The sequence below is a fragment of the Entelurus aequoreus genome, linkage group LG05 (genome assembly GCF_033978785.1).
Source record: "Entelurus aequoreus isolate RoL-2023_Sb linkage group LG05, RoL_Eaeq_v1.1, whole genome shotgun sequence".
NCBI classification, from domain to species: domain Eukaryota; kingdom Metazoa; phylum Chordata; class Actinopteri; order Syngnathiformes; family Syngnathidae; genus Entelurus; species Entelurus aequoreus.
In genome coordinates this window covers 21,261,595-21,277,041 of record NC_084735.1, presented here as the reverse complement: position 1 = coordinate 21,277,041, position 15,447 = coordinate 21,261,595, and the positions used below count along the sequence as shown (strand labels likewise).

The following is a 15,447-nucleotide window of genomic DNA, read 5'->3' as shown; positions in this document are numbered from 1 at the left end:
CCACGATAGTTGGAACACACCCTCCGGTTCCCCTTTTTAAATAGAGGAATCACCACCCCAGTCTGCCAATCCTGGCGCACCACCCCCAATGTCCAGGCAAAATATACTGTATATAGCTATATATTTAATTTTTTGGTGAAAATTATGTATCGGCTTACAATCAGAATTAATAAGAAATGGGATTCGGATGTGAATCGATTTTTTTAGCACCCATTCTGATAAGTATTGATTGGCCAAGCGATACTGAAGCATTGATGCCTTTTGAAACACAAGAAGTGATACTGTGTCCCTTGATGTGTGTGTCACTTTAACAAAAAAACAAGAGAGCGATAGAGCTGCTGTGTCATTTGACTGTGAAGCGCTAAACTGTGACAGTTCATTCTAAACGAAGTCAGAGTAATCGCGTTTTTCATCTATCTAAATGGAACTAAGAAAAACGTCAAAGTTCGAAGTGTGGGATCATTTTTATTTTTTTTGCTGCCAAATTAGGTACCGTATTTTTCGGAGTATAAGTCGCTCCGGCCGAAAATGCATAATAAAGAAGGAAAAAAACATATATAAGTCGCACTGGAATATAAGTCGCATTTTTTGCGGAAATTTATTTGATAAAACCCAACACCAAGAATAGACATTTGAAAGGCAATTTAAAATAAATGAAGAATAGTGAACAACAGGCTGAATAAGTGTACGTTATATGAGGCATAAATAACCAACTGAGAACGTGCCTGGTATGTTAACGTAACATATTATGGTAAGAGTCATTCAAATAACTATAACATATAGAACATGCTATACGTTTACCAAACTATCTGTCACTCCTGATCGCTAAATCCGAAGAAATCTTATACTTCTAGTCTCTTACGTGAATGAGCTAAATAATATTATTTGATATTTTACGGTAATGTGTTAATAATTTCACACATAAGTCGCTCCTGAGTATAAGTTGCACCCCCGGCCAAACTATGAAAAAAACTGCGACTTATAGTCCGAAAAATACGGTAAATATTATTTTTTCCTGTTTATTATTTGGACCATATAACAGAGTGGCATGTTTCATATTACTTTCAGCGCAGATATTTGTTTATAAAAAAACTATAAACAATTATATTTGCTAACTAGCGATTTTATTTGCAGGTCATACGTATTGACATGGTATCAATGCAGGGTCAATACAGGTATTGCGTGTGCCGTACACTCACCGAGGCGTAATTTACCTATCATTACCAATAAATAGTAATAATTGTTTTTGTTTTGGAGCTTGTCTGTGGGAACTGTAAGCAAATCAAATGTTTTCTCTCTGCAGGCTGCATGTCATACCCCTCCTCCTCCCCCTCCTCCATGTTCAGCACTGGACCCCCCTCCACCGCCGCCCGCCGAAAGAGAGCCTTCGTCGTCCTCCAAGAGGATCAAGTTCCGACCACCACCCCTCAAAAAGACACCCGATTCTCACGACAAGTGAGTGGGAACATATCCCATACGCAGCACTTTAAAGATGTATAAGAGAGAAGTTATCAGTAATAGTTCATGTTAAGTTTGCGTCCATGAACCTAATAGATCTTCTGAATAGGTGCAATTTCACATTTTTTGTAAATGTTCCCATGACATTTATCCAAAGTGCTCATTAAGTTTCTTCTAGGTCAGGGATATTCAACTCAATTGTTTTGGTGGCACAGGGGTTAGCGCATGTGCCTCACAATACGAAGGTCCTCAGTAGTCCTAGGTTCAATCCCGGGCTCGGGATCTTTCTGTGTGGGGTTTGCATGTTCTCCCCGTGACTGCGTGGGTTCCCTCCGGGTACTCCGGCTTCCTCCCACCGCCAAAAACATGCACCTGGGGATAGGTTGATTGGCAACACTAAATTGGCCTTAGTGTGTGAATGTGAGTGTGAATGTTGTCTGTCTATCTGTGTTGGCCCTGTGATGAGGTGGCGACTTGTCCAGGGTGTACCCCGCCTTCCGCCCGAATGCAGCTGAGATAGGCTGCAGCACCCCCCGCGACTAGAGATGTTCGATAATATCGGCCGATAAATGCTTTAAAATGTAATATCGGAAATTATCGGTATCGTTTTTTTTTATTATCGGTATCTTTTTTTTATGTTTATTTTTTTTTAAATCAACATAAAAAACACAAGATACACTTACAATCAGTGCACCAACCCAAAAAACGTCCTTCCCCCATTTACACTCATTCACACAAAAGGGTTGTTTCTTTCTGTTATTAATATTCTGGTTCCTACATTATATATCAATATATATCAATACAGTCTGCAAGGGATACAGTCCGTAGCACACATGATTGTGCGTGCTGCTGGTCCACTAATAGTACTAACCTTTAACAGTTAATTTTACTCATTTTCATTAATTACTAGTTTCTATGTAACTGTTTTTATATTGTTTTACTTTCTTTTTTATTCAAGAAAATGTTTTTCATTTATTTATCTTATTTTTTTATTTTTATTTTTAAAAAGGACCTTATTTTCACCATACCTGGTTGTCCAAATTAGGCATAATAATGTGTTAATTCCACGACTGTATATATCGGTATCGGTTGATATCGGTAATTAAGAGTTTGACAACATCGGAATATCGGATATCAGCAAAAAGCCATTATCGGACATTCCTACGCGCGACCCCAAAAGGGACAAGTGGTAGAAAATGGATGGATGGATGGATGGATGGATGGATGGATGGATGGATGGATGGATGGATGGATGGATGGATGTTTTGGGGGCCACATTTCCAGAAAGCTAAGGGCCGGCGGGGCGGACTTCTACCGTCATTATTAATCTTATTTGAATTTGATATTTATAAATAGCCTAAATGGTGAAAAAGAGAGGACCTAAAATGGAACCTTGAGGAACATCACTAGTATAACTAAAGAAGTTGAAGAAATGACTACTGACTGCATCTGAAGTAAACAAGCTACAGAAAGACCTTAGTTACATAAATCACAATATGAGAAAAATGAGGAGAGGACTTAAAAGGGGGCCTTGAAGAACGCCTCAATTATGTAAATCACAAGTTTGGACCCCAGTGTTCTATGTTTGTCAAAATGTCAATGGAAGGGTCTGCCAACTAGGGATGTGTATAGAATTTGGGACTTTTATAGGCCCTCTTTAGATTCACGTAAATTCAAAACGCTGCCATATTTTGATACCTTTTTTTCACGTGACATCATACTTGCCAACCTTGAGACCTCCGAATTCGGGAGATGGGGGTGGGGGTTTGGAGGCGTGGTTGCGGGGGCGGTGTTGGGGGGGGGGGGGGGGGTTGAGGTGTAGGCATAATACCCCTTCCCCTTCGAGCTTTTCTGGATAAAATGAAATTCTTTTTTCCAATCATTTTGGAACTTGCAAGCATATTTCTTCTTCTTACTCGTCATCGCCATGTCTGTTCTTCGTTCTTCTGCTTCGTCTCCTTCTTGTTGTGTGTGCTGTTGTGCACTGAGCACAACAGCACACACAAGCCGTAGATGTTATCGTAGCGTCCCGGAAGAGTTAGTGCTGCAAGGGATTCTGGGTATTTGTTCTGTTGTGTTTATGTTGTGTTACGGTGTGGATGTTCTCCCGAAATGTGTTTGTCATTCTTGTTTGGTGTGGGTTCACACTGTGGCGCATATTTGTAACAGTGTTAAAGTTGTTTATACGGCAACCCTCAGTGTGACCTGTATGGCTGTTGACCAAGTATGCCTTGCGTCATCATTCAACCAGTTAAAAGATCACACAACGTGTCAGCATTCTCTTCACATCTTCGAGTAAAGACCATTGTTAAACCCGTCCAACGCTACTTTATTATGTGACTGGGCCGGTACGCTGTTTATATGGAGGAAAAGCGGACGCCTGGACAGCATGCGGCTGTTAAGGGGTGAAGGTTTCAGGTGAGAGAGGACGTTAAAGGCAGTGTCTTTAAGGCACGCCCCCAATATTGTTGTCCGGGTGGAAATCGGGAGAAATTCGGGAGAATGGTTGCCCCGGGAGATTTTCGGGAGGGGCACTGAAATTCGGGAGTCTCCCGGGAAAATCGTGAGGCTTGGCAAGTATGCGTGACATCACATCCATTTGTAGGCTTGTTATGTCCAATTGCAGACTAAACACCTGCTGAAGGAAACAACTCAAGCAGCACTCAGGTTGGACTCAGCCAAACTCCTTCCACGTAGTATTGCAATTTTCGACACCAACAAAGCAAATATGCTTGATGGAAAACGCTCAAACGTAAAGTAAGGCTCCACTCTTCCAATAATGTGCTAGCTTAAAGCTAATTTACATTGGATTTGTTATAGACTGGCTACTATTAGCATTAACAATTTTACATGGCAATTTCTACACAACTGTTTGAGGAATATTTTCCATCTGTAAGCAGATTAAAACGCCTGAGAATTGGCCTTCGTTCTGCGAGAAAGGATACACTCATGATGATCTCACTGTTTTGTAAACTATACACTCTCACACAACAAATTTAATTAATGATGTCATAAAGTACCAGCTTGGAGGGAGAGTGGATGAGAATGTGTGCGCACTCACCACACACACACAAGTTAACTTTCAATTTTGAAAAATGACCTAAGTGGACAAAAGCATGAGGGATGGGCGACCATTTTAGAGATTGCTTTGACCTTTAGATAGCTCGGCTTTTCCTCACAGCGCTGACAATACTATTGTTTGTATTTGCTCCTTTTTGGTGGAATATATTGATAAACTTAAATTCTCGCACAATACCTAACATAACACATTCAATTTCCTGGAAAAAGCTACTTCCTAGTTAGACAACATACCATAGACCGCATATACCAGGGGTTTTTAACCTTTTTCACCTCCGGGCCCAACTTATCCAGAGCCCACTCAAATATTAACACTAAATGACTTGACTAGGTTATAACTAACCTACTTACAGTTCACAGTTCTCAAATGATATGAAACCATGTGTTAATCACAAAGATTATTATTAAACACATATATTTTAGGCTTAGGTCAGGCTGATTAGAAAAATAAGTACTAACTAAATATATTGCATAATTAGGGACTCAGAAATAAATGTGGGATTTTTTTTATATACAATTATTTAGTGCTAAGATAAAAAAGTCAATTAAAAAGTTATATTAATAATTAATTAATAATTATAGTATAATATATATATATATATATATATATATATATATATATATATATATATATATATATATATATATATATATATATATATATATATATATATAAAATAATTAATAACACATGTTTCTTAACAGAACTGTCAATATAATTGAAGTGCAATTGAAAATACAGTTTCACCACTTTCGTCATATTTTTTGCGCTTTAAAAACTTCTCTATGACTTTATCAGACTTCTTTTGTTTGTTTGATATTGTCATTACTGCCACAAGTGGTGGAAAAGTGTATTACAACTGAGTACCGCTTTGGCCCATACGGACCACAGCTGGGAAACAGATATTTTTTGGCGCTTGCTGCCTTATGGTTAAAAGACAGTACTGCCATCTAATGTCTTGGAAGTGCAACTGCATTGCAAATTAAACTCAAATGTAATCAGAAAACAAAATATAACAACTGGACAGTACAGTTATCATAATCAACTCATTTTTAAATGTTACATTAAAAAATAAGAGTTAACATATAATAACGCACGCAAAAGTACATAAAAAAGGTACCGGGAATTGGTACCGTATCGGTTCAAATATGATTGGTACCCATCCCTACTGCCAAAGTGTTTACAGTGGTCCAAGTTCTTCTATACAACAGGAGCAATCTTGTGTTTTTAGGAATCTGCTCCAAAAGGTTTGTCTCCCAAATTTTGACCTGTACTTTAGGCCCAAAGCTAATACAAAAACTGTACTTTGCAGGGTCTTGTCGGAGTCGTACTTCGAGGAGCGTTTTGCTGAGCTTCCAGAGTTTAACCCGGAGGAGGTGCTGCCCTCGCCCACTCTGCAGAGTCTGGCCACGTCCCCTCGAGCCATCCTGGGAAGCTACCGCAGGAAAAGGCGCAACTCCACGGGTAAGACAAATGACTTTTCCCCCGATTGCAAGTTGTTGTTCCCTGATTTCCACGCCCTACCAGAGCTGGACCCGGCGGCGGATGACCCCGTCTCACCGAGGAGGAAGACTCGCCGCCTCTCCAGCTGCAGCTCGGAGCCCAACACCCCGAAGAGCGCCGCCAAGTGCGAGGGAGACATCTTCACCTTTGACAGAGCAGGTGTGACACGAAGGATCACAGCTGAGAACTGAACCACGATGCTCATCCACTTTAACCCCAGCAGCTACAGAAGGAGATGATCTCCTGGGAGACTTGGACCGAGTCCCCTTCTCGTCCCTGCGTAGAACTCTGGACCAGCGCCGGGCTCTTGTCATGCAGCTCTTTCAGGAACATGGATTCTTTCCCTCGGGTGAGAAAACTGTCTCAGTCTTGTTCAGGACTAGGGCTGGGCGATATGGCTGAAAACTAGATAAATGCTTTAAAATGTAATATCGGAAATTATCGGTATCGGTTTTTTTATTATAGTTTTTTTTTGTTGTTTTTTATTTTTATTTTTTTTATTAAATCAACATAAAAAACACAAGATACACTTACAATTAGTGCACCAACCCAAAAAACCTCTCTCATTCACACAAAAGGGTTGTTTCTTTCTGTTATTAATATTCTGGTTCCTACATTATATATCAATATATATCAATACAGTCTGCAAGGGATACAATCCGTAAGCACACATGATTGTGCGTGCTGCTGGTCCACTAATAGTACTAAACTTTAACAATTAATTTTACTCATTTTCATTAATTACTAGTTTCTATGTAACTGTTTTTATATTGTTTTACTTTCTTTTTTATTCAAGAAAATGTTTTTAATTTATTTATCTTATTTTATTTTATTATTATTTTTAAAAAGAACCTTATCTTCACATACCTGGTTGTCCAAATTAGGCATAATAATGTGTTAATTCCACGACTGTATATATCGGTATCGGTTGATATTGGTATCGGTAATTAAAGAGTTGGACAATATCGGATATCGGCAAAAAGCCATTATCGGACATCCCTACTGAAAACTGTATCACAATATAATTGTTTTATATGGTAAATATTGATATTTTTTATGACATATTTACATTTTTAATTCAAATGTTCTTTATTATAATCCCCTCAGCTATCAAGGCATAAAGAAAAGGAAATGTCAACACAAACATGGAAAACACTCAATGTAATCAAAATTGTAAAAATCTAATTGAACACTTAACAATAACTTCTTAAAATTAAAGTGCAAAAATAAGGAATATGTAAGAAATGCTTAATAAAGTGTAACAAAATAGTGCAAAGCGTGAAAATGTAAACTATTTTCTGCAGATTTACTGTCAGGAAGTTATGGCTGCTTAACATTTAATATGGTTTGTTACTCTTAAGTATGGAAAGGAATTTATGTTATTCAGTAATTATTATTTAAATATTATTGGACCAAATTACTATTATCTTAAAGCAGCACATTTGTTATATTTTGTATTTTATTTTATTCATACAGTCCTGCACTTTAATTCCTACCTGTTGTTTCTGTATACTGTGGAACCTCAATTTTCGAACCTAATTGGTTCTTGAACAGGGTTGGCAAATCAAACAGTTTGTATAGTGAAGCAGAGTTCTCCATAAGAAACAATGTAAATATGAATAATAGGTTACAGCCTTGACTAAAGTCTGTGCTTTGGTGAAGGTGTGTATACGTTGAACACAATATAAAGTGCTATGCAGTACTGTATATCAAACCAACACAACAGGAGGTGATGGATCTACTTTCTATTTACTGTATTTTTCGGACTATAAGTCGCAGTTTTTTTCATAGTTTGGCCGGGGGTGCGACTTATACTCAGGAGCGACTTATGTGTGAAATTATTAACACATTACCGTAAAATATCAAATAATATTACTTAGCTCACTCACGTAAGAGACTAGACGTATAAGATTTCATGGGATTTAGCGATTAGGAGTGACAGATAGTTTGGTAAACGTATAGCATGTTCTATATGTTATAGTTATTTGAATGACTCTTACCATAATATGTTACGTTAACATACCAGGCACGTTCTCAGTTGGTTATTTATGCCTCATATAACGTACACTTATTCAGCCTGTTGTTCACTATTCTTTATTTATTTGAAATTGCCTTTCAAATGTCTATTCTTGGTGTTGGGTTTTATCAAATAAATTTCACCCAAAAATGCGACTTATACTCCAGTGTGACTTATATATGTTTTTTTCCTTCTTTATTATGCATTTTTGGCCGGAGCGATTTATACTCCGAAAAATACGGGGATAACAAGCCGAAACGACGACAGGCTAAACAGTGCTGTATGGTGCCCTAGTTTCTTCAAAATAGCCACCCTTTGCTCTGATTACTGCTTTGCACACTCTTGGCATTCTCTCGATGAGCTTCAAGTGACGTGAAAACCATTTTATGTGACTACCTCTTGAAGCTCATCGAGAGAATGCCAAGAGTGTGCGAAAAAGTAATCAGAGCAAAGGGTGGCTATTTTGAAGAAACTAGAATATAACACCCGGAAAAGGGTGGAGTGCCATCTCCGGGTTGGGGAGGAGATCTTGCCCCAAGTGGAGGAGTTCAAGTACCTCTGAGTCTTGTTCACGAGTGAGAGAAGAGTGGATCGTGAGATCGACAGGTGGATCGGTGCAGCGTCTTCAGTAATGCGGACGCTGTATCAATCCGTTGTGGTGAAGAAGGAGCTGAGCCGGAAGGCAAAGCTCTCAATTTACCGGTCGATCTACGTTCCCATCCTCACCTATGGTCATGAGCTTTGGGTCATGACCGAAAGGACAAGATCACGGGTACAAGCGGCCGAAATGAGTTTCCTCCGCCGGGTGGCGGGGCTCTCCCTTAGAGATAGGGTGAGAAGCTCTGTCATCCGGGAGGAGCTCAAAGTAAAGCCGCTGCTTCTCCACATCGAGAGGAGCCAGATGAGGTGGTTCGGGCATCTGGTTAGGATGCCGCCCGAACGCCTCCCTAGGGAGGTGTTTAGGGCACGTCCGACCAGTAGGAGACCACGGGGAAGACCCAGGACACGTTGGGAAGACTATGTCTCCCGGCTGGCCTGGGAACGCCTCGGGATCCCCCGGGAGGAGCTGGACGAAGTGGCTGGGGAGAGGGAAGTCTGGGCTTCCCTGCTTAGGCTGCTGCCCCCGCAACCCGACCTCGGATAAGCAGAAGAAGATGGATGGATGGATGGATGGAATACAATATAACACATGTTTTCAGTTATTTCACCTTTATTTGTTAAGTACATAACTCCACATGTGTTCATTCATAGTTTTGATGCCTTCAGTGACAATCTACAATTAGTCATGAAAATAAAGAAAACGCATTGAATGAGAAGGTGTGTCCAAACTTTTGGCCTGTACTGTATGTTGATATGGTTTTATCGGCCCAGCCCTATTCAGGACTTTGCCTCACTTCCTTGTCCTCCAGCTCAGGCCACCGCTGCCTTCCAGGCGCGCTTCGCAGACACCTTCCCCACCAAGGTGTGCCTGCAGCTGAAGATCCGCGAGGTCCGGCAGAAGATCATGCAGACCGCCACCCTGGAACCCGGCGCCTCCGCCGAGGCCGGCCCCGCCCCTTGCCAGGCGCAGGAGCAGCCGGACGACAAAGACCGGGGCCTGGAGGAGCCAAAAAGCGAAGGTTCATAGAGGGGGAAGAATCCGATCCGACCTGGGAGGCAAGATTATTGGAATGTGGTCTGGAATATTCAAAAATGAGTTCTCTAACATACGGCTGAAGAAATGGACAATCTTTGCAGAATATTTTCACTTCTTGACCCAGGTCTGCCCTCAGCACATTTGCACAGTCGTTTGTCATTGGACACAAACCCTGTGACACACACACACACACACACACACATAAACCACAGTGCAGGTGTAATCTCTAGCACACACTTAACAAATCAGACTGTTACTCTTGATTGGCAGCACCCAGGAGCCGCCACCAAGGACCACACACACACACACACACACACATTTAAGGCACTTTGTCACTTATCATGCAGATGCAGTTTGCTGTTGCCAGCCATCCCTCAGTTGCCATGGACTTGACCTCGTGGTCCCGCCACTCCTCAGCACAGTGGTCCGGAACACAAATCACAACCCCGACGACCTCCACTGATATACCACAGCCCCTCGATGCTGCAAGACAGACAGCACACACACACACACACGCACACGGAGCGACCCCGGTGTGACCTGGCCCCGGGCCCGGCACACTTTTAGCGATTGTAATGAGAAGACACAATTGTGTGACCAATCTTTGCACCTTCAGTTGTTGCCATGTGGAAAAAGACTGAACCCTCACGGGCGGGACGACGCTTCACGTCTGAAGCCGCAAAAAGAGATTAAGTGAAGACGTTTGACACTGGACGGAGGACGGACGCATCCAAAAAAAAAACAAAGTTCATATGCAACAACAAGATGTCAGGCTCACAGGCAAGAGACACAAAAATAATAACCACACTTCAGTGGATACGATGTTGCTTTCTCGTTATCGTTGCCGTGGAAATAACCAGTTTTACTGTGGCCTGTTTTTCTCTCGTGGCTTGTGTTTCTTCTCCAGCGTAACGTCAAGGAAAATCACCACAAAAAAAAAAGGCTTCACGAAGGGGGGACGTAATCTGCAAGCCCTCTCCCACGTATGATTTTAAAAGTCGTCTCTTTGTAAAATGTTGAAATCAGGTGTTTGCACAATCTGTGCGGCCGGCAGCGCCGCAAGTTAAATCAGGAAAGTATTGTTTTTAGAGATTGTTTTAGCAGAAAAGATTTTGTTCCACATGTTATCAAATGACCCTTGACCCCGCCGCGCCCCCCCCCCCCCCCTCCTCTCTCTCAAGCGTTGTTAGAGAGTGCCCTTAAGCACTGGTCCCGGGTCAAGCGCTATGTAGCTCAGGATGGTTCTGGTCAGGGTTCGTTCAGGGAAAGCAGATCCTAGACCAGCCCTGGAGGGCAGTCTCTGGAGCCCCTCCCCTCTTCCCTCGCTTCTCGACACTTTATCCTTTCCCATCAAATGGTGCAATAGGACAATTTTTTTTTTTTTTCTGGGAATGGGTGGGTTTGTTTAGTCTTTTTTTTTTTTTTTAATTTTGAGGAGGGAGGAGCAAGGCTGAGTGCCATAGGTAATGAGATGCAGTGCAGTCAATGAATGAGCAGAATGTGATGCTACAAAAAAAAAAAAGACTTTATCTTACTAAAAATCACATTTTAAATAGCACTTTTTGGCTCTTTGCCTCCTCGGTGAAGAGCTAGGGGGTAGTTCTTATTATAATAATGATGATGGGTCTTTTATTTCTCTGTAAACAGTTGAATGTGTGAAACAAATATATATATATATATATATATATACATATATATATTCACCGTTTTTGCATATATGTACATTTAGGTCTGTGTTTGGGTGCGCGTGCACGTTTTGGCACATGTAGGTAGTGCGTAAACATGACCAACAACCACTCGTTCTGTCGTCACAATAGTCTATTTTTCATTGTAAGCACCTCCCGAGAGACAGTATTTTTATAGTCACCGCGACTATTTTGTCCACTATGTTGACTGTTATCCATTCAGGATATATACATACATATATATATATATATATATATATATATATATATGTATGTATGTATATTTATATACAGTATATGTATGACATGCAGTATATCTTCAGGCTAATCCAATAAAGACAAAACAGGTAAAAAGAAGACTATCACATCCCTAAGGGGTCAGGGCTGCCATCTGCATGCATGTGCAACAGCATGCAAGCGTGCAAACACCCACACAGACGTATGTGCATACACACACACACACACGTATGCGTGTATACGGTATGATTGTGCTTAAAAAGGAGTTTGTCCTTACGTCGCAGAAGGAATTTTAGGATGAGTGAGGTGAGCGCGATCTCATAAAGCAGGCATGTCGACCATGTGCAATATTTCTAAATGACGACAAGAAAAGAACTAAATATTGAAAATATTAAAGGTCTAACACAATGTCCGACTTTGTGGTGCCTGTTTTATCTGTTCGGAAGTCACGGTCGAGAAATGAAATAATCCAAAAGTCTGCCTGTACATTGATAATACAGTCGGGCCTCTGCTTACAAGCTGAATTGGTTTTGTGACGGAGCTCTAAACTTAAAAAAGAACAACTTTTAGATTATAAATATTGTACGGGAACAACTCAACAGAATGCAGCACAACCAGTAGTTTTTGAAGTAATGTAATTATAATGGAGAGTGGACTTTTAAGGTATATCTTCTCAGCTGTTTCCCTGTCAAACACTCTATCCGCAGCTTTTCCATATGTTCTCTTTTTATTATATATATTTTATACAAATGGGTTCACAGAATTATACAATATCTTGTCCTTTAACATTGCCCCCTTTTTGTCAAATAAATAATAATTACAGTGAATGGCATGTAATAAAAATAAAAAAATAGAAACAAATTATCAATTAAATAATGGTGGTAATACAACAAAAAACTACTTTCATCAGTATCCTAATTGTACATAATTTCATACTCATTGTTTCATAATTTAAATAAAGATGGCGTGCTTATCATATATATATATATACAATATTGACCTATATTTTATTTATATACCGTCATCTTTATCTTCTATACAGTATACTGTACTTATTAAACATATCCATGTTACTGAATGTTAACTTTTACATTTCTATTATCTGCATCAGAGTTATTGTTTAGGATTTTCTATTAGGTGCTGATGCCTCTGGTGTCAAACACACCATCAGCGGTTTTTCCCGCATTTTCTTCTTTTTAAAGACTTTGTTGCAATGGTTTTACAAAATGATACAATATCTTGTCCTTTAACATTGCCCTTTCTAAAATAAACAAACAATAATTACAGTGAATGTCAAATGAAAAATAACAAATTCAATAATAGTAGTACAACAATATATAAAACATATATACCCAATCCATACATACATATATACAACATTGACCTATATTCTACTTTTTTACGGTTTATCTTTATTAACAATGATGTTACAGAAATCCTATGTATATAACTTATTAAATATAATCATTGTATCTTTAATACTAAATGTTAATTTTCCATTTTTATTATCTGCGTCAGGGCTGTTGTCCAGGATTCTATATTAGATCCTGGTGTCAAACACACCATCAGCAGCTTTTCCATCTTTTCATGGCTACATGTTTGCCGTTTAGATATTATAATAACATTCTTAGCTGGCGTTAAGACTCATTCTGCTCTAGTATGGCACAGACTATGCTCAAATTGCTTCACCAAGGTAATTATGTTTCATTTCTTTTTTTAGTTCAATGAATAGCATGCACTTCTTTTTGCAAAGATGGGAGATGACTATAACTGAAGTTTGACAGTTTACTCCACAAAACAGGAGTAAGTAAAAACAATAGAGACACCAGCACTGCATAGAGAGTCGCCTGTCTTGTCATGCTTTTGTCCACTTAGGGTGCCTTGCCTTAAAACCTCTAAAGGCTTAGTGGCCACATGCGTGGACAGCACCTTTTAGCTCTTATTTCCAAAATTGTGTACTGAATTGGGGTCTTATGGCCACTTATGTGGACACTTATCTGTTGGTGTCTCAACAGTATAACATACAATGGAATTTGGAGAAAAAAAAGGGTAAAAATAAGAATTAGCATGTCACTAAACATAAAGTACGTGTTTGTTACTTATGGACTATGTACATCATATCAAAAGATGATTCTTAGTTTTTATTCTAATTAGGGTCCAATAAACCCAAATAGCAAAGAGAAATTAAAAAAAGCATGTAAACAAACAGCTTGGGCCTTAAGAGGTTAACATGAATCGAAACTGAAACTTACCTTAATTGTGTGTGCCATTCTCCTCATTCACTCTCTCTCCAGGCTGGTACCTCATGACACCATTAAAGTTATACAATACTAAATGCAGTAGTATAAAAGTGGGGGTGCACTAAAAAGTTGATTCACATCCGAATTGCAATTCTTATTCATCCTGATTCTAAATCATTTTATAATTTTAAAAAATACATTCTAAAAATACATCTTTAGGTTATCTCCCAGCAACCAGAAAGAGTTTTCCTCACATGTAACTTCATTTGAAAAAGTGTTCTTATAATTATTATACCAAATAATTTAATCCATCTGTCCATTTTCTACCGCTTGTCCCTTTCGGGGTCGCGGGGGGTGCTGGAGCCTATCTCAGCTGCATTCAGGTGGAAGGCGGTGTACACCCTGGACAAGTCGCCACCTCATCATAGGGCCAACACAGATAGACAGACAACATTCACACACTAGGGCCAATTTAGTGTTGCCAATCAACCTATCCCCAGGTGCATGTTTTTTGGAATAATTTAATATGAATAAATAATCGATTTGAATCGAGAATCGATTCAGAATCTATTCTCGATTCAAACCGATTCTCGCAATGTATTATTTTGTATAATAATATAATGAAACTTTTTCAAAAACAAGTTACAGGTTAGAAATTCTACTTTTTGTTGCATGGAAAGGCATAAAACGTATTTAAACAAGTTATTCTTAAAAAAATAATAATAATCATTTTTAAATCCATCCATTTACTTCCGCTTATCCAAGGTGGGGTCACGGGGGCAGCAGCCTAAGCAGGTAAGCCCAGACTTCTTTCTCCCCTGCCACTTCGTCCAGCTCCTCCCGGGGGATCCCGAGGCGTTCCCAGGCCAGCCGGGAGACATAGTCCTCCCAACGTGTCCTGGGTCTTCCCTGTGGCCTCCTACCGGCCGGATGCGCCCTAAACACCTCCCTAGGGAGGCGTTCGGGTGGCATCCTGACTTAATGCCTGAACCACCTCATCTGGTTCCTCTCCATGTGGAGGAGCAGCGGCTTTACTTTAAGCTCCTCCCGGATGGCAGAGCTTCTCACCCTATCTCTAAGGGAGAGCCCCGCCACCTGAGGGAGGAAACTCATTTCGGCCGTGATCTTGTCCTTTCGGTCATGACCCAAAGCTCATGACCATAGGTGAGGATGGTTAGGGCACGTCCGACCGGTAGGAAGCCACGGGGAAGACCCAGGACACGTTGGGAAGACTATGTCTCCCGGCTGGCCTGGGAACGCCTCGGGATCTCCCGGGAGGAGCTGGACGAAGTGGCTGGGGAGAGGAAAGTCTGGGCTTCCCTGCTTAGGCTGCTGCCCCCGCGACCCGACCTCGGATAAGCGGAGGAAGATGGATGGTATGACTCGGCCGGGGTTTGAACTCACAACCTACCGATCTCAGGGCGGCCACTCTAACCACAAGGACACTGCATGAGCAGGTTAAAATGGTATTGCCATATTTACATGTGAAAATGTGGTCATAAATCCTGTCGGAAATGTGGTTTTCCTGGCCTTTTTCCGCTGTCAAGTTTGTAGTTCCGAGTTGTCCGGTGCCAAAGCGGCGAACCTGGGAA

General features: G+C 40.5%; 1 protein-coding gene across 7 annotated transcripts in view; it reads left to right on the top strand.

Moving 5' to 3' along the window:
• cica (capicua transcriptional repressor a) overlaps nt 1-12,023 on the top strand; it is a 124,680-nt gene extending 112,657 nt beyond the window's left edge. For 6 of the 7 annotated variants that reach the window (XM_062047380.1, XM_062047384.1, XM_062047383.1 and 3 more), the window contains exons 18-22: nt 1,304-1,455; nt 5,850-6,001; nt 6,065-6,199; nt 6,261-6,389; nt 9,467-12,023. In XM_062047380.1, the coding sequence (XP_061903364.1) occupies nt 1,304-1,455; nt 5,850-6,001; nt 6,065-6,199; nt 6,261-6,389; nt 9,467-9,684 (786 nt within the window). In that variant the 3' untranslated portion in view covers nt 9,685-12,023. The remainder of the gene's footprint in view (nt 1-1,303; nt 1,456-5,849; nt 6,002-6,064; nt 6,200-6,260; nt 6,390-9,466) is intronic. The other variant, XM_062047381.1, reaches the window with a different exon arrangement.
• The last annotated feature ends 3,424 nt before the right edge of the window (nt 12,024-15,447 follow it).